General features: G+C 44.5%; 1 protein-coding gene across 1 annotated transcript in view; it reads right to left on the reverse strand.

Moving 5' to 3' along the window:
- The window catches only part of HOOK1 (hook microtubule tethering protein 1), a 921,358-nt gene that overhangs the window by 335,265 nt on the left and 563,766 nt on the right, over positions 1 to 22,327 (reverse strand). Inside the window, exon 12 of the mRNA XM_069232567.1 lies at positions 7,923 to 8,033. Coding sequence (XP_069088668.1) covers positions 7,923 to 8,033 — 111 coding nt within the window. The remainder of the gene's footprint in view (positions 1 to 7,922; positions 8,034 to 22,327) is intronic.

Genomic DNA, 22,327 nt, shown 5'->3' on the forward strand with positions numbered 1-22,327 from the left:
CGTTACTATGGAACTAAGTAAGAGGACATCACCCTCGATCCGAAATAAGGCACTTCCTTTAGGGTATTTTTGTAGGCCATCCTTCACTCCCATCTCTATCACAGACATGCTGAGTGCAGAGGGGGCATTTGTAAATCCTGACCAAACAATCTTCAACATCCCCACTAAGAACGCGTTTGAAGTCCTTTTACAACTGGAGGACGAAGATTGACAGTGTCTTAACCTCTTAGGCACTGCCACTGGAATGTAATCAAATCTGGGAATCTACCAGACTGACCATTACAATGTCTTTACTCCTACCCCAAACCTGAGTGCAGAAAAGGGAACAGGTAGACAACATAATGACTTGACAACCCGTACATACTTGCCCCAAAGTCGTTGAGTATTTGCCTACTAACCAAATCTGTAAAACCTTTGGAGCAATTAGAATGATCTCCTGCAGCACTGCTGGTCTTATGAATAAAATGCCAGCTCCGGATTGGTTGGAATACATTGAGCAATTTGACATTTGTATGTTCCAAGAGACCTGGGCAACCAAACCCTTATTTAAATCAGGCTATACTACATTTTATGTTAATGTGCTGCCTTCAACACACAGCATGGTCCCAGGGGGCCTTTTGACCTGGGTCCAAATTTATTTAAATGTTTGTATTGAAGCCTTGAACACTGATTCACCTGACATTTTAGGGCTAACAATCTTTTGAATGGGGGGATTTGTATGTATCTGTTAAAGTTCTTTGTAGATCTAGGAGCAGAAGTAGTAAATCTCCATTCCTAACCACTCTCCAACACTGTATTAGCACTATTATTAACCACAAGGTCATAATTGTTATAGGTGGAGACTTAAACATCAGCTTTGAACCAATATATGGTATTGATTTGGTCACAGAAGAAGAGGATGAGAGTTGGGGGATACCCTCTCTCAGCACCAAATCTCATGTCCCGAGTTCTGTGGTCGCCATGCAGGTTTTACGCTTTGTAATGTCAAATGGGCTGAAGGAATGAAATGTCAGATCTACATCAGACAAAGAGGGTAAACCCACATGTAGAAGAGGCCCAATCAGAACTAAAATCAATTATATCCTTATTAAGGTCCATATGTGGGATAGAATGAAGGATTTCAAAACAGATGAAAGGGAAGAGAGTGACCACCTACCCTACATCTCATACTCTTGGGATGCTGCACCGATGCCCAGTAAACCCCTGTATCATCAACTATAATGCCAACATTGGGGAATGATCGTAGGTCCATTAAATGGCCTTCAATCCTAGATAATGTGGAGACCATGACAGAGATCTACAACCTTTTTGCAACAGTTCTTTCTGCACCCACTCTTCCCACGTCCTCTGAGTTTACAATAATTGACACCCACACCAAACTGGTAACTTTAGACCAAATCCATAACAAGGAAACATCCTACTCCTAGGGCCCACAGCAAATATTCCAAATCGTGGTACACAAAGGACTGCAGACTGGCTTCAAAAGTTTTGGTGACTGCATTGAAAAACAAAAACACGCTTGAGGTCCGCGCAGCAAGAGACAGGGATAATAAGACACTGAGGTCTGTACGGCTCAACTAGGAGAATACTAGTTGGAGTGACTTAGTTGTGGATGCAAGGACTGGTCATAACAAGCTCTTCTGGAAAATCATTGCTCATAGGAGAACAAACTCTGAATCACAGATTGATTGCTTCCTGAACCCAGGAGCTTTGGTGGACCATTTCATCAAACTAAATGACTTCGCTCCTGACAATTACAAGGCACTCCCTCATTTTGTCACAGGTCCCACACCTTTACACATACACTTCTCACTCTGGGAAACTGAGACAGTTATTGTTGTGATAAACCGGGTAAGGCACCAGACAAAATCCCTGGAGAATTAATGCACCATGACTTGTCGGTTTGGGTCCCATACATTAGCAGCTTTAGTATTACAATAGCCTTGGGAGCTACAATCCCTGACACTTGGAAGGGAGTGGAGAAAATCCCCATTCATAAAAAAGGGGGTCCGGGAGATATTGGGCAACTATAGGCCAATTAGCCTTATGGATATCTTGCAAAAGGTTTATGCCAGACGGCTGCTAGAAAAACTGAAGAACTGGATCAAGGATGCAGAAATTCTGTCCCCGTATTAGGCTGGGTTTAGACCCAACGTCAGTACCATAGACTAAGTCATGAGACTGCTTATTATTGCCTGGAAGAACACAAAGCTTAAAGAAGGTCACCTTTATATAGCATTTGTTGACCACAAATCAATCTTTGACCTCGCCCTAGGGGATTGCTATGGGCTATGTTAAAGAACCTAGGGATCCCTTGGTCAATTAATAAGGTTACACCAAGATAACTATGCCTAAGTGCATTGGGGTCCTCAGGGGCAACTGACAGACCGTATCCCAATACGCAGAGGGGTGAGACAGGGGTGTGTGCTGGCCCAACTCTCTTCTCCCTCTTTGTAAACAATGTCAAAGTGGCCAGTCCCCAAGGTAATATAGACGCCCCCAAATAAGAGGGATTTAGTGTCCCTGCTCTCTTATTTGCAGGCAACGCACTTTTAATGTCCAATACTCCCAGGGTACTGCAACAATTTCTGGGTAACTTTAAGACCTTCTGCATAGCTAGTGGTCTGGAGATGAATAAAACAAAACCAAAATGCATGGTAGTTAGGCCGCAAAAATCTTTTGGGAACATCCTAGCCTTAGGAAATGAGAAACTGGGGGCCACGTGATCTCCTCATGTCTAGAAGCGGAAGGCAGTGCTCCAACACCAAGCCTCGACCATGTATAAAAATTATCAGGATACAACATCAAGAGCCTTATTGCCCGCCATAGAGACATACAAACTAAAGGCTCAACCAGCAGCCTTATACTAGGCCGAACTTCGGGGTTACGTGAACACTGACCCACTCACCTTAAGTGTGAACCAGTTTATTCATTCACTTCTTCACCTCCCTAAGAGCACACCGCTAGTACCTATGTTCCTCAATGTGGCATTTGAAAGGGTGAGACACTTTGCTTGGTTGAGGCCTCTCCTATACTGGTTGAGGTTCTGGACTACAGAAGAGCTCAAGCCATACTGGGATGCAGTAGAAGAACTGATGGTGCTTGACAAAGTTCTTACTTTTCCATAATTCAAACACATCCACACCTGGTTTATAAGGCCGGGTCTATGAGTCATTTGGTTCGACTTAAGCTCCCTAAACATAGCCTCAAAGTTACAGTTAAAATCTCATTATTGGGAGTCTACCAGCCTTTACCAAACTCCCACTCTAGGAAGATTGACAGACCAGTTTTTGCTCATCAAGTATAGCCCCCTATACAAAGCCTTCCTAGATATCCTCAACAGCAGTTAGCGAAATCCTTGTATCAAAAGTTTTGATATGGCATACTGGAAATAGGGTCATTCACGTCTACATGGAACACTACTGGCAGGAGCCTTGGCCCTATTGACACCTGTCCAACGTGGAGCCAGTTGTCTAGAGAAAACATAAGTCGCGTTTTATTCTTCTGTCCCACTTATACTAAGTCCGAAAGTAAATGGATTCTCCCCCTGTGTAACCAGGTAGGTATTAGCCACCACCATGAAGCTCTAAGGGTGCTGAAGGAAGGCACATCTACTTACACTGTGGCTACCTTAAACAACTATTTATTCGAAAGTAGGGATGTTTTTGTAAAGAAAAAAAAACTAAAACTTTAAGTTATGAAGATCTGTTTGGTTGGCTTAAGGTAAGTTTACTTTAAGTAAGGCAGGCTTCCTCTTCCGCAGAAAGAGTCACCTTCCCCTACATAATGTAGCTCATATCTCTGGGAGTGCACCTTTATACATTTCTCTTGGTTTTACTGATTTTTAAGAATCCTAATTACCATCACAATACTTATGAATCCTTACCTGTACACCAGAATGGCAGGTTGTCTGCTATAGCCCATCTTTGAATCTTTCCTCCCGCTCTAATTCTGTACATGGACACCATAGTTTGCTATAAACGAGTTGTGGGACTGGCCATTATTTCAGTGGTTTAAACATAATTCTTATTTAACCTTGCCCGATTTTTGACAGAACAGCACAAACTTGTACAATTTCTTGACTAATACTTGGTGTGTACTATTTTTAGTCCCCCGCCCGACACCTTAGAAAACCTGAACAATCTGTTAGCATGCACGAAACAATGTAATTGCACTAGCACCTTACATTATATTGACATAACTTGCCCATGATAGGCTATCTTGTGCAATTTTAGTTAATATGATTGTACAGACTGATGTCAGGTTTTACCAATGGAATGTGTGCTTGCCCACTGTTTTCTAATAGACGTGCTTGATGAATTATTGTATGTTGTATGGAATGAAAATTCCGAAATAAACATTATTGATGACTATGGGGGGATGTCGCAGTACTAGTGGTTGGCCATGAGTGGGGCTGGGTTTACTACTCTTTTTTTCAGTGGTAGCTTACATCTATATGTTTGGCTACACCTCTTTTCAGGGGGTGGAGTCACATAAGTCTAAACTTTCAAACAACTGTACACTCGTACTTTGTGACTACGCAAAAGTAGTACAGTTACTCAAAAGTGTAAGAGTAAGTTACATGTGTATATCACCAACAAGCCCAAGTACCTTTGTGAACAACCCTGTCATTTCTTAGGGCAGTGAAGTCGGCCTCCTAGTTGTTTTTTTACTGCATTGGCTATGTAATGCATGCATTGTACTGCCTAGTTTAACGAGCTTAAAAATAAAAAAGTCAGTGTACATTTCAACATATGGAATGCTCTGACATATCAGTTCTGGTAACAGCTACTGAATGTCTAGCAGAGGGGAATGCTCATATTTTGAAGGGAATTCTATACACACGCCTTCCTTAACCCTTTCCTTCACCCTAACCCATGGGCCCACACCACACCCCTCACGATCCTTGTAGCAGTATAAGTTTAAATAAATGACACAGTGACTGTATTAAGGGTAGTGCACATTGGACAATGTATGCCTGGTTCCCTTCAACGGTTTCTAACTTGTGTCAGCAGGGTTTCCAATATCCCACTCTCGGCAGCTCTGCTGTTTTAGATCTGCATGCTAGCCAAGACCTATTGAGGTTACAAAAATTATATGTATGATAGAATTTTGAGGACACATTGTCCACAAGCATCAAACTTTGATCCACGTCTGTGTATCATGTGGAAAGAAGGGACAACCAGGGTGAAAACCAGCACCTAAGTATATTCTGCTGGTCCTTCTGATGAGCTCCTGTTATACTTTTATATAGCGCTCAGATACCTTCAGGGTAACAGATATTGGGAGCTTGCCCCACTAACCCAGGATTAGCTAAACACATCTGTATTGTTTCTGTGCTGGCCTCTATTGTGATATTACACCCCTCACACACTTTCCCTACCTGGCCTCAAGACTGTAAAACCTTTCCCTTTTGCCCAGATTCAATTCACTCTCGCATTTAACATCGTCTTCTGTCACTGTAGTACAACTTCACAGCGCTGCACAGTCTAAACAAATGGTGTCATTATAGTTCAGCCCATTGTTATGTCAATACTAAGAAAAGAACGGGTCATCCGAAATGACAAAGCTCCTTTATCCCTCTGATCTTTGCTACAGGCATGTTAGCCCACTGAACTACATCAACCTACTGTGGAACAGATATCTGCTGTGTGAAGAACAGCCATTTGGGATCGGAGCTACATATTATCAGATCCCACATCTAAGTACCAGGCTTTCCTCCTAATCTGGGGCTGTTACTGTCTAGCCCTACCTCCATGCACACATGCGTGCACACACCAGCTGAAGCCCATATTGCTTTTGCCAAAGCCTCTTAAAGGCAAGGCAGCTTTGAAGAAAGGAATAAATATCTGATCTGGGGGCGCTGTACAACAGAATCTCCAGTCTCACATCTCACTACTACGACCTACAAAAGGGCAGTGCTTTGGGAAGTCTAATTAGTACCCCCTTGCGAACAAATACTTTACTGCACTTCTAAAGGAAGCTCTGTGACCATCCCCCTCTCCCTAGTGTCTGCATCTCCACCTTCCAGCCACAGGGATGCAGGGAATGCACCACAACTGTCTAACGGTGCTCTATCCGCCGTTCATCTTTTGCAGTGTCAAACTAGAGGCATTCAAAATGGATCCCACTTTGCCTTGCAATAAAGTGAGCCGACCTTGAGGATAAACAGCAGAAGACATCTATTCTAGCATCTGCAGAATGTCATTTTTGGTGTTTGCACTACTCATCTATTTTCTCACACTGCTATGATCTTGATGTTACTGCTTACTTTGAGTGCTAGCTAAAGCTCTCAAGATTTCCATATATACGCATTCAGACATTTCTTTATGCTTCCAACCTATGAACTGATAAGCATTCGTTGCTGAGACAGTGGATTCACATCAGCCTGGCTGTGGACCTACTATTAGCCATGACAGTGGGCACAATGTAATGGGGCAGTGTACCGCCGGACATTTAAATTTACTCCAGGGGCTCATCGAAAGTACCTAAATTAGCACTATCTTCACATTCAAATAACAATGTTTCTTTCTACAGTCTGGTAATCCTCAGATTGCACGCCATCTCGTAAAGCAGCCTCCATATTTCTAAAAAACAGTATGAAAACTGATTCTAACTCAAAACATCTGATTGTCACTTTTCCTTTTTTCTTTCAAATAGCCCTCTAATTCCCTTTCATCATCTCCATGCCTCCTCTCTTTAACCACAATCTTGAGTCACACGTTTCCCTTAATCATGAGTAATGTATTTTTGCAAATTGCCCACAACTCACTTCAAACATCCCAACCTCTCCTTTCTTGAAAGTCATGCCGCTGTATGGAACTTTACTGTTTCTGATGTCACAAGATTTTTTTATATGTTTAAATATAATTTTTAGATCTGATTAAAAGCAGCTTTAGGTAACAAGAGCTCAAGTCATTACAACGAAGTGAAAAAAAGCTGACTTTTGGAAGGAGGTGCTGCTTGAGAAGCTGCCACTAGAGAGCTATCAAATTACCTTAAACAGCAGTTCTATTTCTAAGGCTCTAATTGATTGCTATATGGTAGTGCTTCACAAACTTTTTAGACCCACGACTCACTTTTTAAACTACTAACTTTTGCGACCCCACCAAGGTTCAAAAGACAAGGCGGATGATATTTTAATGTAACTAAAGCGTGTGGCAGGGTACTGTCATTTACAGACAGCATACATCCCATTGAAATGGACATTAAATTTGCACAGACATACAGTTTGACTGATAAAACTATATTGCACACAAATGATAATGTGTAGAAATTGGGTTTCAGTGACTTTATCATTTGTGCATCACCAAGTGTTTTGATATGTTTGATCCTATTTAAATCTTTGCTTAAATCGCAAACATGTGCTTCATAATTGCTTTCCTAACTGCTGAATGTGTACGGTTCATTTACAGGTATCTACATTTCGTTGTGAGTTACAAAAAGGACATACTCTACCCTTTCCTTTCACACACTCTGTATCCAAGCAAGACTGCCACATGATTCGCTTTTACTTTTCTTTCTCTGACGACCAAGTGAGAGTTTGTAAACTCCAATCCCCATGTTATAAAATAGGCAGCAACTTGTCAGAACAGATAGCCTACCATTTGGAGCGCAGCAAATGTGACAAGATAAATACAACATTTAAATGCATTTTCATTTATTGCTTGTACTTTCGTGACTCACCAAAAATCGAATTGCGACCCACCAGTGGATCGCGACACAAATTTTGGGAATGGCAAACGTGGAAGTGGCAGGGGAGACAATGCCAGTAGTTCGTTGTGTAACAGATGTTCAAGAAGTCTATTATAAGAACAGTAAGTTGCAACATTGTGCACATGACCTTTCGACATACATCACTCTCATAAAAAAGCAGTTCCACATCGCAATCACACGACTGACAAATATACGATTCAGTTTACCTCTTTTTCTTTAAGCAATGCTTCATGTTTTTCTTCAAGCCGCTTTGCATCGTATGCAAGTGTATCTGCCCTCTTGGATTCCACCGAAAGCTTATTGTGGAGATCTTCGACCTTTTAGAATGAAGTAGAAGTTTACATTCGAAAGAAATAGCAAACAATAGATCTTGAACAAAGACTTCAAGCCTATAAGTAGTTCGTTAACTAAAAAACGGTGATAAAACACAGCAGGATTCTTACTTTTTAAACAGCTACATGGTACAAATGACTTGACAATTTACTTGGGGCTGGAATCACTAACCATAAACAAAAAATACATTGGTATTGTCTTGCATATAGTTACCACTTCTCCACGAAACATGCACAATCCAAGTCATTCAGCAAAAACAGTAAAAAAAACCCTAAGAAATAGAGGTCTTATTTGTACCTTTGTGCTCTAAGATTTCAGTTACTCAGTTTCTTCGCATACATCTGAATTTGTACGTAAGACACAACACTAATCAGGCAGCGATAGTGAGCAACGTCTGTTGCTTTATTGGAGCTCAGCTCTTAGTATATTTAAGAAGTCAACTGAGCCATTAAACTATGCTGAGAATGCCCTCTCTTCTTGTAACATTTGTTGACAACCTCCATTGTTGGGAGCGGGTAAAAACACATGGCTAGCGACCACATGATGCTCACAGGGACCATTAAATTAAATATAAGGGAACGCTTGCAGAAACGTTCACACAAACATCATACGCTTTCGTCTGTGACAGCTATTAGGAAGAATCACAACTGTACGCAGCTTGAGCTTGTGCTGGGAGAAGGGATTTTTACCACGACTCAGCAGATTCTAGGGTACATCCTCAGTTGGATAGCATCGTGTCATTTTACGGAGCTTAACCATTTGAGTGCCTCCATTCTTGTCTTCGTCAACTAGGGTCTGACTTAAAGTTTGGCAGACAGGATACTATGTCCCAAACATGAAAGATATCCCGTCCACTGCATTACAAGAGCCGCTGAATATAGTGCACTTGTAGTAAGGCAGGCAGAATATCTGAGGGTTCCACAACATCGAATATCTGCTGGGCGAGGTCCTGGTGAAGCTGTTGACTTTTGTCTGGAAAGCTCAGAGGTAGAAATTTGAATTTTGAATTTGCATCCAAGGAAGGAGCCTCACCAGCCAGAAACTATTGACCCCTTCACCCGATGAAGATGTCTACCGTCAGACTTAGTCGCTTTTTTGGACCTTGAATTCTTCTTTTAGGGCACTGCTGCAAGCAGTAGCCAAATAGGACTCCAGAAGGCTGGATACCTTCTTTGTGAGGTTCTGCTGAATCAGATTTGCTGCTGCAGAAACGCTTCGAGCAGGAGCACCAAGACTCTTTGGCCCAGTGGCAATGCACCTTTGTAGGATCGGCTTAGCAGGTTGGCCCTGATCCTCCGGAGGTTCTACTGGACAAGTTCCTTACCTTTGGTAATGCCTAATCTGGTAGAGACAATATCTAACTGCAGATTCCTTACCTTAGAATTTACCCCAGGCGTCAGTCTGTATCCAGAGATTTTTTTCGAGCAGCACCCCTGCGGGCTGTTAGTTGGCGCCGATCGGCTCCGTGTCCGTCGTCGGCATCATCCGCACTGGATATAACATCACAGGTCATTCATCATTCACAACTGTCCACACCAGAAGTGCAGAGCCATAAAGAAACTGACTACTGGTGCATCAAAACTAAGTCCCTGAAAGGATAGTCCCCGTCCTTAGAAATCAATTCACAGGTTACCGAAGGTAAGTAACCTGTCCATCTGACAGAGACATCTATTTGCAGATTCCTTACCTTAAAGTAGATACCCAAGCAATACCATCCTCGGAGACAGGTCTCTACACTAAGATCATACTAGGAAGTCCTGCAGGACCAAACAGGCAAAGTACCTGTCCCTACGGACCTGACTGCCCAGGTAGTAGGTCTTGGTGATCGTGTGCCATGTTGCCACCTGATAGATATCAAGGACTGAAACTTTGCATGCTTACACAGTGGTCACAGCAGTAGCTCTCGTAGAATGAGCATGCACACCTTCAGATTCTTGCTTCTTAGTCAGTTTGTGGCAGATTTTAATGGGGAGTACAACCCATCAGGAGACAGTAAGCTTCTGCACTGCCCGACCTTTCTTCGCACCCACATAACAGACAAAGAGTTGAACATCCACCTGGAACTCTTTTGTAAGATCAAGGTAGAAGGACAAAACTCTTTCTGGGTCCAGGCTGTAGAGTCTCTCCTCTTAGGCAGAAAGGAGGCGCTAGTGCGAAGCACCACTTTGTCAGGAGAGATGGAAAGGTGGGGCGGCTTAAACGACAATGCCTGCAGCTCACTCACTCTGTGGGCAGATGTAATGACCACAAAGAAGGCTGTTTTCAAAGTAAGAAGCCTGAGAGGACAATTGTGGAGAGGCTTGAGAGGCGCGCACATCAGAAATTTCAAAAACAATTTCAAATCCCATTGGGACCTAATGAATTGGGAAGGAGGAAATATATGTGTAAGTCTTTTAAAGATGCTATTTGCAATAGGAGACATAAACAAAGAAAGCAGAGACTGCAGACAGATGCTGGGCCAAAGAAAGTATAAACAAGAGAACCTCAGAAAGAGGGGAAGAGAAAGGGTGAACAGACATGTCTGTGCACCATGCAACACATTCCTTTCAATGACAGTTGTATACCATTTTGGAGGAGAGATGGCTGGCTGCCAAGATTATGTTTCAGATTTCGGGCAGAAGGTCAAAAGCTGTAAACATTTGCAGCTCTATCTCCACACAAAAAGGGGTAGGGTGAACCACCCTCCCCAGCTGCTGTGCCAGACAATCCTCCCAAAGGGACAGTCTGATTGGAGGATCAATGACCATGCTTAGTAGCTCAGGATACCACTCTTTGTGCCCAGTCAGGTATCACAAAAATGACTTGAGCCCATTCGTTCTCTGGGCAGAAGGGGTATGGGTCGAAAGGCATACAGGAGGCCTGAGTTTCACTCAAGACAAAAAGCATCGCTGAGCGTTTGCCACCTCGGAAACTGGGCAATACTGCAAACATTGCGCGTTCTCTGTGGAGGCGAACAGATCTAACCAACGCTCTCTCCACTGCTTAATGGACCTTGCACCACCTCCAGATGGAGATGCCATTTATGATGGACTAAGCATTGTCAGCTAAGTTTGTCAGCTCTGGCGTTCAGAGCCCACCAGATGTTGAACCATCAGGGATATGCCCTGTTGTTCCAGCCATGTCCAGAGGTGCAGAGCCTCCTGACAAAGGGTCCACGACCCCATCCCGCTCTGCCTGTTGCAGTATCACTTGGTGGTGGCATTGTCCGTGAACACTTGCACTACATTCCCCTTGAGAGTGGGAAGAAATGTTTTCAATGCCAGTCTGATCACATGGAGCTCCAACAGATTGATGTGTAGTCCAGACTGCCAGAGACCATATGCCTCTAGTCTCGGCCTCTCCCAGCCCAGGAGTGACATATCTGTCACTATTGTCAGCTGTGGTTTGGTAAGGGAGAGGGTTCTGCCCCTGACCTAATTGTGGTTTGTTAGCCACCACTGCAGACCTCACACATTTCCCTCCAAGATCTGGACAACGTCAGAGAGATTCCCCTATAGCTGCACCCTCTGGAACATGAGGTCCCACTGCAGAGTCCGCATATGCCATCTGGCATCTGTCACTAGCAGGATGCAGGAGTTCCAGGTGTCCCAGCAGCCTCACAGTCATTCTCACCAAAATCCAGGATAGAGGCTGAAACATCAGTATCACAGCCTGAATATCCTGGACTCGCCGCTCGGGAGGATAAGCACAAAACTGCACAGTCTCCAGAACAGCTCAGATGAAAGGGAGCTTGGGAGACAACAGCCTGGGGTGAGCCCTCCTTCAACAGCCAGTCGTCAAGGTAAGGGAAGACTGAAACCTAAGCCCTGTGAAAATGAGCTGCAACCACTGCCATCAGCTTGGTGAACACCCAAGGGATGCTGGTAAGGCCAAAGGGGAGCACAGTGAACTGAAAGTGCTCGTGGCCTACTGTGAACTGCAAGTAACGTCTGTGGGCAGGCATGATGGGAATGTGGAAATAAGCATCCTGCAAGTACAATGCTACCATTCAGTCTCCTGGGTCCAGAGCAGATACAACCTGAGACATAGTGAGCATTATGAACTTCTCCACCTGAGGATGAGGATTAGGGAAGAAAGGTTCAGAATAAGATGGAGGCCCTTGTCCTTTTTGGGTAACAGAAAGTAGCGGGAATAGCAACCACAACTTACTTCTGGCACGGAAACCCTCTCAATGGCTCCCTTGGCAAAGAAGGCCCTAATATCCTCCCAGAGAAGTGCTAAGTGATTTTCCGTCAGCCGATCGTAAAATGGTGGCATGGATGGTGGGATGTTGCGTAAGGAAACTTAGGTCGCCTGGACCAGGGAGATGGCGGCGGGCATTTGTCTTATTCACAGGAGCCCCTGTGCTGGGTTTGGACCAGGTACCCAGTAGGACATGTGTAAGAGCTTCACTGAAGGGGAGCAGGGGTTCAGAGGTTGAAGCCCCATGCTGAAGCACCTCTGTTAGGAGGTTAGTCCTAACTGCCACTGAAGGGAACTCAAGGTTCAGGATCTCAGCTGCCCTCCTCACCATCATAGAGTAAGAATCACCCTCCTCTGTAGCCATGGTAGGAGGAGAAAGCATGCCAGTATCTGAGGAGGTGTCCAGTATACTGGCTTCTCCCAAGTCCATGCGCCAGTCCATAGGGTCTTGGAGCTGATATTCTAAAGGGTCCAATGACCCCTCTCAGTCCTCACCATACTCCAGTCCATAAGAAAAAGGCTCAGGATACGACATGGGAAGAACAGCTCCTGTTGGCGCTGGAGTCCACGTTGTACAACACCCTCAGGCTCCATGTCGGAGTCAGCAAGGAGGATGGGGTTGTTGTCGCCCTGGGGGACAAATGGCACCGGGAGCATTGGCATGGGGCCGACATCGGGGAAGGTTGAAGTGGTATGACCCATTCAAGTATGGATCCATGGGTGCCCCTCTGAGCCAGAGCCGTCAGAGTGGAACATGAAGGGGCCCCTTCTGGCTTTGCGGGGACCAAAGGCGCTCCAGCGGTGTCAGACTGCCCAAAAATAAGGCGCACGGATTTATAAAACTTTTTTTTATTGAGCAGGGGTCCCTCCGATGCGCGGAAACTTGAGGAGACGCAGAGTCCGCCCAGACAAAGGCTCCGCAGATAGAGGCCTAGAACGACGCTCCCGCTCCCTATACCTGTCCGGCGATGGAAGGGGTGAAGTTGAAGAACGTTTTGCTGCCTTCAACTTCTTATTGTGCCTCGAATTTCCTGTAGGAAAGTACCCTCTTTTTGGCATGGTTACACCACCTTTTGCCTGATGTCAGTGTGTTTTTGATTGTGTTCACTGGGATCCTGCAAACCAGAACCCCAGTGACTGTGCTGTCTTTCCCTAAATTCAGTTGTTCATGGTTTTTACACTCCACAATTGGCATAATGGTGTCCCATGTAAGTCCCTAGTATGTGGTACCCAGGTACACAGGGCATTGGGGCACCAGGGGTCCCCCACAGGCTAAAGCATGTATTATGCCACCCATGGAAGCCCATGCAAAACCTCTCTGAAGGTCTGCCATTGCAGCCTGCATGAAAGGGTGCATGCACACTTTTCACTACAGGTCACTGCACCAGTTCACTGTAAGTCACCCTTATGGTAGGCCCTCCTAGCCCAGAGGGCAGGGTAAAGGTATCTGTGTGTGAGGCAACCCATGCATGAGCAGAGGTGCCCCTACAAACTACAGCTTCATTTTCATGGACTTTGTGGGTGCAGGGACGCCATTTTACGCATGTATTGGCCATAGGTCACTACATATATCCAGCTACATAATGGTAACTCCAGACCTAGGCATGTTTGGTATCAAACATGTCAGAATAATACCCTCTCGTTGTATGATTCATGCACTCTGGTGGCTTCTTAGGGGACCCCCAGCATTTCTCCAGCCAGCTTTCCGGGGTTTTTCTGGGCAGCCCAAGCTGCTGCCACCCCTCAAATGGGTTTCTGCCCTCCTGCTGCTTGAACAGCTGAAGCCAAGGAAGGCAGACTGAAGGATTTCCTTTGGGAGAGCGGGGCAACACCCTCTCCCTTTGGAAATAGGTGTTACATGGCTTGTGAGGAGTAGCCTCCCCAAGCCACTAGTATGCTTTGAAGGGCACATTTGGTGCCCTCCTTGCATAAACCAGTCTGCACCAGTTCAGGGACCTCTAGCCCCTGCTCTGGCGCGAAACTGGACAATGGAAAGAAGAGTGACCACTCCCCTGTCCATCACCACCCCAGGGGTGGTGCCCAGAGCTCCTCCAGAAGGTCCCTTGACTCTGCCATCTTGAATCCAAGGTGGGCAGAGGCCTCTGGGAGCATCTGAGTGGCCTAGTCAGGCAGGTAACGTCAGAGCCCCCTCCTGATAGGTGGTCAGCTGGCTAGGTGGCCAATCTCCCTTCCAGGGCTATTTAGGGTCTCCCTCTTGGGTGGGTCCTCAGATTCGGCTTGCAAGATTCCAGTAGGACTCCTCTGCAACATCTAATTTGACTTCTGGCCACTGGAACTGCGACTGGACCCTCCAGGAACTGGCAATCTGCATCCACAATGAAGACTCTGCTTGCATCATTGTTTCCACTGCTCCTTCCAGCTTCTGCAACATTTCCCTTGCTGTGCATTCTCTAAGGGTGGCAACTCTTCAGTCTGCATGAGAAGGAAGAAGGAATCTCCATTGGGGTGAAGGAGTCACTCTCCTGTATCTGTAGGCACCAACTGCAATGACGACCGGCTGCGTGGATCTCCTCTCATCCTGAGCTGCGTTGATCCTGCATCCCAGGTGGTGGTCTGGAATGGTCCCCTTGGTCCTCTCTGCCAGCTGTCCAACTTTGGTGGAGGTAAGCCCTTGCCTACCCACGCAGGACACTACCCCTGTGCCCTCAACTCTTGCAGCTACCAACGATTGTTGGCATCTCCTTCAAGGGATCTTCAGGCTCTGCGTAGCACCAGCCCCCTGCACTCTTCCCTGCGACGCACAGCCCTCTGCGTGCTTCTCCTGCGGCGTGGGACTCTTCTCCAGTTCTGCTGCGTGGGCTCCTCTGCGACTCCAGGGTCCTATTCCAGTGGGTCTCCTGTGGGGGGCTGCCTTTTCTTCAGTGGACTCTCTGCATCGCTGAGGGTTACCTGAGACTCCCCCCCGTGGGATGAGTCCTCCTGGACCTTACTGGTCCGCAGCAGCTCCACTTTTCTTCTACCGCGACTTGTGCCTTTGCCAAGGCTTGTTGGTGGCTTTTCCACACCACAGACAGACGCAAACTTCCATCTGGCAGGGGACATTGACTGCATCCTCCAGGAGCTCTTCACCGATTCCAGGGTTGCATTGCTGACTGCCTTCGTCCTACCGTCGACCAACTCCTACAACCGCATACGGGTGGGTACTGGCTCCTGCCACCAATGGACACGCCTGTGACTTCTGGACTTGGTCCCCTTCTTTTTCAGGTCTCCCTCTTCAGGAATCCACTGCTGGTTTCTTGCAGTCTTGTCTGGGTATTGCATTATCTTCTTTTTTTGGGCTCCGCCTAGGGTCACTATTGTCTACTGCTATTGCACTGTTTTTCTATTACTATTTATGCCTATTTCTGATTACTAGTGTACATATTTAGTGTGTTTTACTTACCTCCTTTTGGAGGGTTGCCTTTCTAGTACTTTTGGTAATTGTGTCACTAAAATAAAGTACCTTTATTTTTTAAACACTGTGTGATTCTTACATGTGTGTAAGTGCTATGTGACTACAGTGGCATTGCATGAGCTTTGCATGTCTCCTAGATAAGCCTTGGCCGCTCATCCACAGCTACCTCTAGAGAGCCTGGCTTCTAGACACTGCCTACACTACGCAAATAAGGGATAACTGGACCAGTTATAGGGTGTAAGTACCTTAGGTACCCACCACACACCAGGACAGTTTCCTACATTAGCCGATTGTCCTGAGGACTTGAAGTGGGATGACGACAATGGAGGACTCCGTGACCACTCCTGGGACCTTCTTCTCGACCGGGACCTCAACTTGCAAGTAGTCAAGCATCGGGCCACCATCAGCTTCAGGGACAGCTCCCTGAAAACCTTTGGGTGAATGGTCCAATACTCAGAGCACAACGTGGTCATACTCCAAACACCAAAGGCAGAAGAGGTGTGGAAATCTTCCCGGACATCGCTCAATGACAGCCTCCACAGGGCTTGAACCCGCTGTCCTACATGACATACCTCGATGCACCAAGAGTTAGAAACTTGAAATTACTTTGACAAAAAGTCGAAAAAGGGCAGTCAAAAAATGACTGAGGAGTATCTCTCTACAGATCAGTGCTGGCTGGTATGGAAAGAAAAGAACTGATGTCAGAGTTCTGGGGGGACGCCTATATAGGACCTTATCCGGCGAGGATGATGCTGACGGCAGACACAGAGCTGAATGATGCCACCTAACAGCGCTCAGGGGTACTGCTTGAGAAAAATCTCTGGATCCTGACAGATGTCTCTACCAGATGTCAACATATTTCTAGGCCCCAGGTTTAAGGAGATGATAGGAGGTATACACTTTGGTACTAGCCAATGGTCCAGGATCTTGGGCAGCACTAGTGTTCAGGGAAGGTTCAGCCATATGACCCTTACAGTCCACTTCTTTCTTCTCAGTACAAGAGGGAGAGCAGGCCCGGTCTTCTAGGGTCTTCTCAGGTTAGAGATAGGAGGTCCACTCTTCTTCTGCTCTTCTACAAGTCCAGAGAGTGTTCTGAAGAGGGTACTGGGGATGCCACATTTATGGACAGTGCCAGCATGTGGGTGGTGGGAACTCCTGGCCACTCCCTAACCAATAGGGTAAATGTTCCCAGGGGTAACCCTGTCACTTTTCCAGCATTCCTGTGTGCCCTACTGTAAGCAACCCCACAGTGCCCCTCTCTGCCTAAAACCAAAATTGCAGAACCTGTTTTCCCCTGCGAAGAGATCCGGTGCCTGCCCCAGAGGCATGGTCAGGTAAATGAGCAGCCCCTAATCTGCGGTCTTGCTTAACCAGCTCTGTGAGTTGCTCCTCTTCCACTAAGATTGGTGCCTACTTGGCTGGAGGAACAAAGGAGGACTATAACCAGCTAATATATGACTGTGACAGGGTAGGCGTTTTTAAAGTAATCAAGCCCACACAGTCATTCTGCCAGAGGAACAGAAACTCCTCCTCATATCCAAGGTCTTTTTTGTGCCCTGGATGCAGTTTTCACACCTCTCCATGCATGGAGGTTATTCAGCTGCCAGGTGATAGTAAGAGCTTATGTAAATAGGTCTCCACAGGCTTTAGACAGGGTAAAGGTTACCTTCTATAAGTACCTTTTTAATAACAGTTATTAAAATCCAACTTTACCCGTGAATTGGCCTTGTAATAAACATTTCAAAAAGTCCAAGCATTAGCTCTGTAGCTGTTTCCTAGCTGGATATAACATAAAATTAAACATTGCATGCTAGTGGTTTCCTATGAACAGCCAGTCTTGCTACAGTGGGAATATATTTGGGGCTTTTTGATTGTAAGTACATGTGTAACAAACATCTACTTATCTTACTTATATACACACACCATGCCCCACGCTTTGCAATAAGATCTAATCAAGAGTGTTTTTTTAATATTTAAAAGGAAGGCTGAAACCTTTCATAAAGGTTATTTTGATAGCTTGAATTTGCAGTTTAAAACCGCACAGCCAGGATACAAATAGTAGGCCTCCAGTCATGTTTGCACTTTCACTGTACTGAATAGCACAGTGGGTGACACAGTCCACTAGTTATATTTAGCTTACATGCCCTGGGTACACTTTGTGCCATATACTAGGAACTTTTAGGTAGGAAGGTTAAATATACCAATCAGGACTATGCTAATTTCATTATGTTTAATGGGACAGCACAGGCACTTTACCGCTAGTTATTATTAGTAAAGAGCACAAAATGCACAGAGTCTACAGCCAGCAAGATCAGTCAAAGAAAAAATCTGAGGTATGAGTGCACTTCACTGGGTGACTAAAACGTCTCATTAAAACTGCTACCTGACCAATTACTTTTATTCCCCTTAGTGCTCCGTATTTTGGGGGTCATCATTTGATTATCCTAACTCTTTAATGTTTTGCCCCTCTACTTACCTGGAGTCCTTGTTCGTCTATATTGTTTTCTGAATCAGACGTTTGTCCAAAGAATAACTGGGAGACAAGAGCTCAGCAGCGGGCCAGAATGCCCTTTTGGTTTGCTTGTTACCTAACATTCAGTTGTGTTGTACACATACTACAAATTTTGTGCAACATGCTAAAAGTTGGTGTAATCAATGTAAAAGCGTAAAATGCCATGAAACAACTGAGCGTAACAACAATATACTAGTAGAAAAAACAACCACAAATAGGTGACTTATTTTTGTTACGTAAAATATGGATTTAGTGATTTGGTAGTCTCTGACTGAACATGTTATCTGCACATTGGCTAATCTCCATACTCTCCACTGAACGGAGAAACATGGCTTCATCACACCCAAAGAGACTAAACCTTATGTAAGCAATGTATCCTTATTGTAGGACTACACGTGGCAGCAGTGGGTCTCCGCTGAAGGTATTCTCTCCCTGGGACAGTGGTCCTTTATATTCTTGGGGTGATTTTGATGCCTGGCCTGGTGAGGCCCTAGATATTACTAATTGCCAGAGGAGTTTTGGTTTTCTGTACATCTCCCTAGCCAGTCTAATAATACCATGAGGCCCTAATCAGCCATGGCAATGGGGACGAGCAATTCTTCTGGAAGAAGACTTTGCTGATACAGTGGATTCTACACTGCAAAAAGCTATGTCCCTTGCCCTTCAACCCTTGAGCAGACAGATCTTACTGGTGGCTGCAGTATGAAGGTATGTTGGTACAGACCGCACTATAAAGTGCAAAAGAAAAAATAGCTGTGGAAGACTGATACAGCTAGCCGTGAGGCGGCATATGGTCTCAATGCTTAGTCATCTTGTTTGACAGATGCCTCCAGCGTCTTATGTTGTCGCTTCCAGCCTGAAGTGCAAAGGTGTTGGTGCAAACTGCGCAGTAAAGTGCAGAGATACAGTTATAATGCTCTTGTGCAGGTGGTTTCACCACAACCATGCGTTCTCGCTCCCTTTTTTCCTGGGCAAAGATGTAGAGATATTAGTGGAGACCACACCCAAGGGAGCATAGATTAAAAGGTTACGATGAACTGACAACTCAAATTATTTGTTATACTGCGTGATGAAAGGCCATAGACCCTTCAGCTGTCAATAACATATTCAGTTTTATAATTAATTTTATGAAGGATGCAATTACTTGAAGGGTTTCGCCCTTCAGGCAGAAGTGTCATGCATGTCAGCACAATGTAATGCCAAGCTGGTTGAAAATGTTCTGCAGTAAAAGATTGAGTTCATTTAGTAGCATAGGACATATTGATAAAATGTGAGTCAAACTTTCATCCAGTTGGTGTGCAAAGTCTGCATTTAGAGGTAGAAGGTTTCGGGAGCCATTTAGGCAGTCCGTCGTTAGACACAGCCCAACGCGTAGATGAAGAAGCTTGATTTTATAAAAGTCTTTAAGTAGACTGTTAAGTAAATCTAAGGAAGGGGCTGTTTATAAGAGATAATAGACATCAATGCATGGCTTCTTTTAAGTCATTGAGGGCCAGCTTGAAGGCCTGCAACCAGCTGTTTTTGTTAGAAGACCTGTTTGTATTTCTTTCCATATCAGGAAGCACAAGGTTGCCTGGTCTGACAGCCTTAAGAGTGACATGTACTTGGGTATGGAGCCGTTTTGTGCTAATTCTTGATCGATTAGGCCAAATTCCACCCAGATCTGATATGGATATGCATTCTGAGTGAGATGAAAGAGGAGGTGCAATACCTTGCCCCGTGCTGAGTTGAGAAAGGGCCTGACCTCTCCCAGGAAAGCTTCTGTTCCAAAACTGATTGTTGGAATAAACATGGCCTTTGACTGTGAGAAGAGGAGACAAGGTTGGACTTTTCAAATTTTGTTATAGGGACTGAAATGCTGTGATCAAAGAAGTGATTCTTGGCTTTACCGAATTTAGATGTGGCCGATAAGACAGAGATATTTGCAGCCAGACCCCATGTATGTGTAGTTTATACTTCTAGTGACGGGGAGTCCACGCAAAGACCAGCCTCCTTTTGTTTTTGATCTTCCTTCCAAACACCACAACCTGCGTTTTTGCAAGGTTGACTGCCATTTCATTTTTAATGTAGTAGGTGTGAAGTTTGTTCAATAATCTGTGCAGTCCTATTCCAGTCAGATTCATAAGAACTACATCATCTGCGTATTGCTTATTGTAATAAAGACACCTGGCAGTTCCCCAGGTTCCGTGGATGAGATTTGGCTTCATCTAGGTGTAAGCCTAGATCTGAAATAAAAAGACTAAAAAGCATTGGAGCAAAAACACACCCTAGCTTCAAGTCCCTTTAATTGATATTTTGGGCAACAGGCCTTGGTTCAGGCCAGGTTTAACCTCTGCCCAGTTATCTGAGTATAATAGTTGGATGGCAGGTAGCAACTCTGTGGGAATATTACAGCCGGCCAACTTTCTCCAGAGATGGTTTCTGTTTATGTTGTCAACAGCCTTAGATAAATCCACGTAAAAGGTGTACAAAAGTTGTTTTTTAAAGGAGCATTTCTCAATGATAAAGTAAAGCGCAATCCAAGTTGTTCATTGAACTATACATGGCTCTAACTCCCGTTTGGTTGAATGGGATTACATGTTCTCCCATTCTGACAACAGCAGACCGGAAAACTATTTTGAATCTGCGTCCATGAGGGCAATCATACGATAACTGTCTGAAGAAGCACAATTACCTTTCTTGTATATCGGTTGGAAAATTAACCTTCTCCACAATTCTAGTATGACCTCTGCAGACAGACAGAAATTAAACTGAGTGGAAAATGGGGCACTCCAAAAATCGCATTCTTGTTTGTATATGGCAGCTGGAACCTGTTCGGGCCTGGGCTGCATCACTTGTGCTTTTCTCAATCATCTCTTTGATTTCTCTCTGAGAGAAGGACAATGGAGTTGTAAGTTGATCTTTATGAGCGGGAGAGGAATTTATATCCTAGCTGTGATATAAAGATCCTATGTGATTGTAATGCTATCTTATTTAACCACCGGCTCCATCTTGACCACTGACTCAATTTTGTGCTTAGCTTAGCTTTCAAACACTGTCACATTGGTGGCACAGGTATTTTTCCGTGCACAGCTTGTTAAACTGTTTTTGCTCTTCTAACCAGCAAAATAAGCAAAACATGGAGGTGCACTGAAGATAAGCAGGTACCAGGCTGAGAATGTTTATGATAGAAAAGGGTATAGCTCGGTCTTGGAAAAACACTGTGAGATTTGGCCAGTCTGATGCATGTTTTCTCTACAATGACCTGACATAGTCAACAAGTGAATTTCACAACTTACTCAAAGGAAGGGGGGATTCTAGAACCTTCCTCTTAAGTTTGTTTAAAGTATATAAGGTGGGGAAGCTTGACAACTGGGAGAAGAAGGAAGTCCTCTGGAAAGGGACGCCTTGCCCAGAAAATAATCCCATTGCGGGTGGTCTCCCTCCTGTTTCAGTTGTCCAGGGCTCTGTGATTTGAAGTTGGCAGACAAAGGGATTAAGCCGGTGTCAAGCTCCATGGTGATGCCTTTTTAATTCTTATTTTTAGCGTTGGGGCGTGCATGCATGAATAGGTAGTCACTATATATATATATATATATATATATATATATATATATATATATATATATATATATACACACACATACATACATATATATATTAATATATATTATATTAATATATATTATATTCATTGTTGAAGTATTGCATTTTTCTATGATTCTGTGATCATTATTATTCTACTGCTGTGATTATTTTTCGAATATGTTGCTGCATTCGAAATAAAAGCTTGCGTTATTCTTTTCGTTTATGAAACAATGGGAGTGCTTTAATAAATTAATTATTCAGACTAAGAGTGTTGCATTCTTTCCATTCCTTTCATTTAATTTCCTCTCAGTCTGAAGCAGAGCAGAACAGTGTTCCAGCCACACTTCTTGAGTGATACTGTTGCTTGTCATGCCCGTAAAGTCTCTATCTAGCCGATTTATTAATGACCAAAGTGATTTTTTGTTTTTACTGTTGCAGGCTTTCACAATGTCTATCCAATCCTGGTCAATATGGGTCCTTTTTGCCACCCGGACTGCATTTTTTTCGTAGTTCACAAAACTTTCCAAGTTGAAGTGCGGGATCTGAATGCTGATTGATGGCCTTTCTTTCATTTTCCATTTCCCAGCATTGAAGCTTGAGTA

Source organism: Pleurodeles waltl, chromosome 4_2 (genome assembly GCF_031143425.1).
Source record: "Pleurodeles waltl isolate 20211129_DDA chromosome 4_2, aPleWal1.hap1.20221129, whole genome shotgun sequence".
Lineage (NCBI taxonomy): Eukaryota > Metazoa > Chordata > Amphibia > Caudata > Salamandridae > Pleurodeles > Pleurodeles waltl.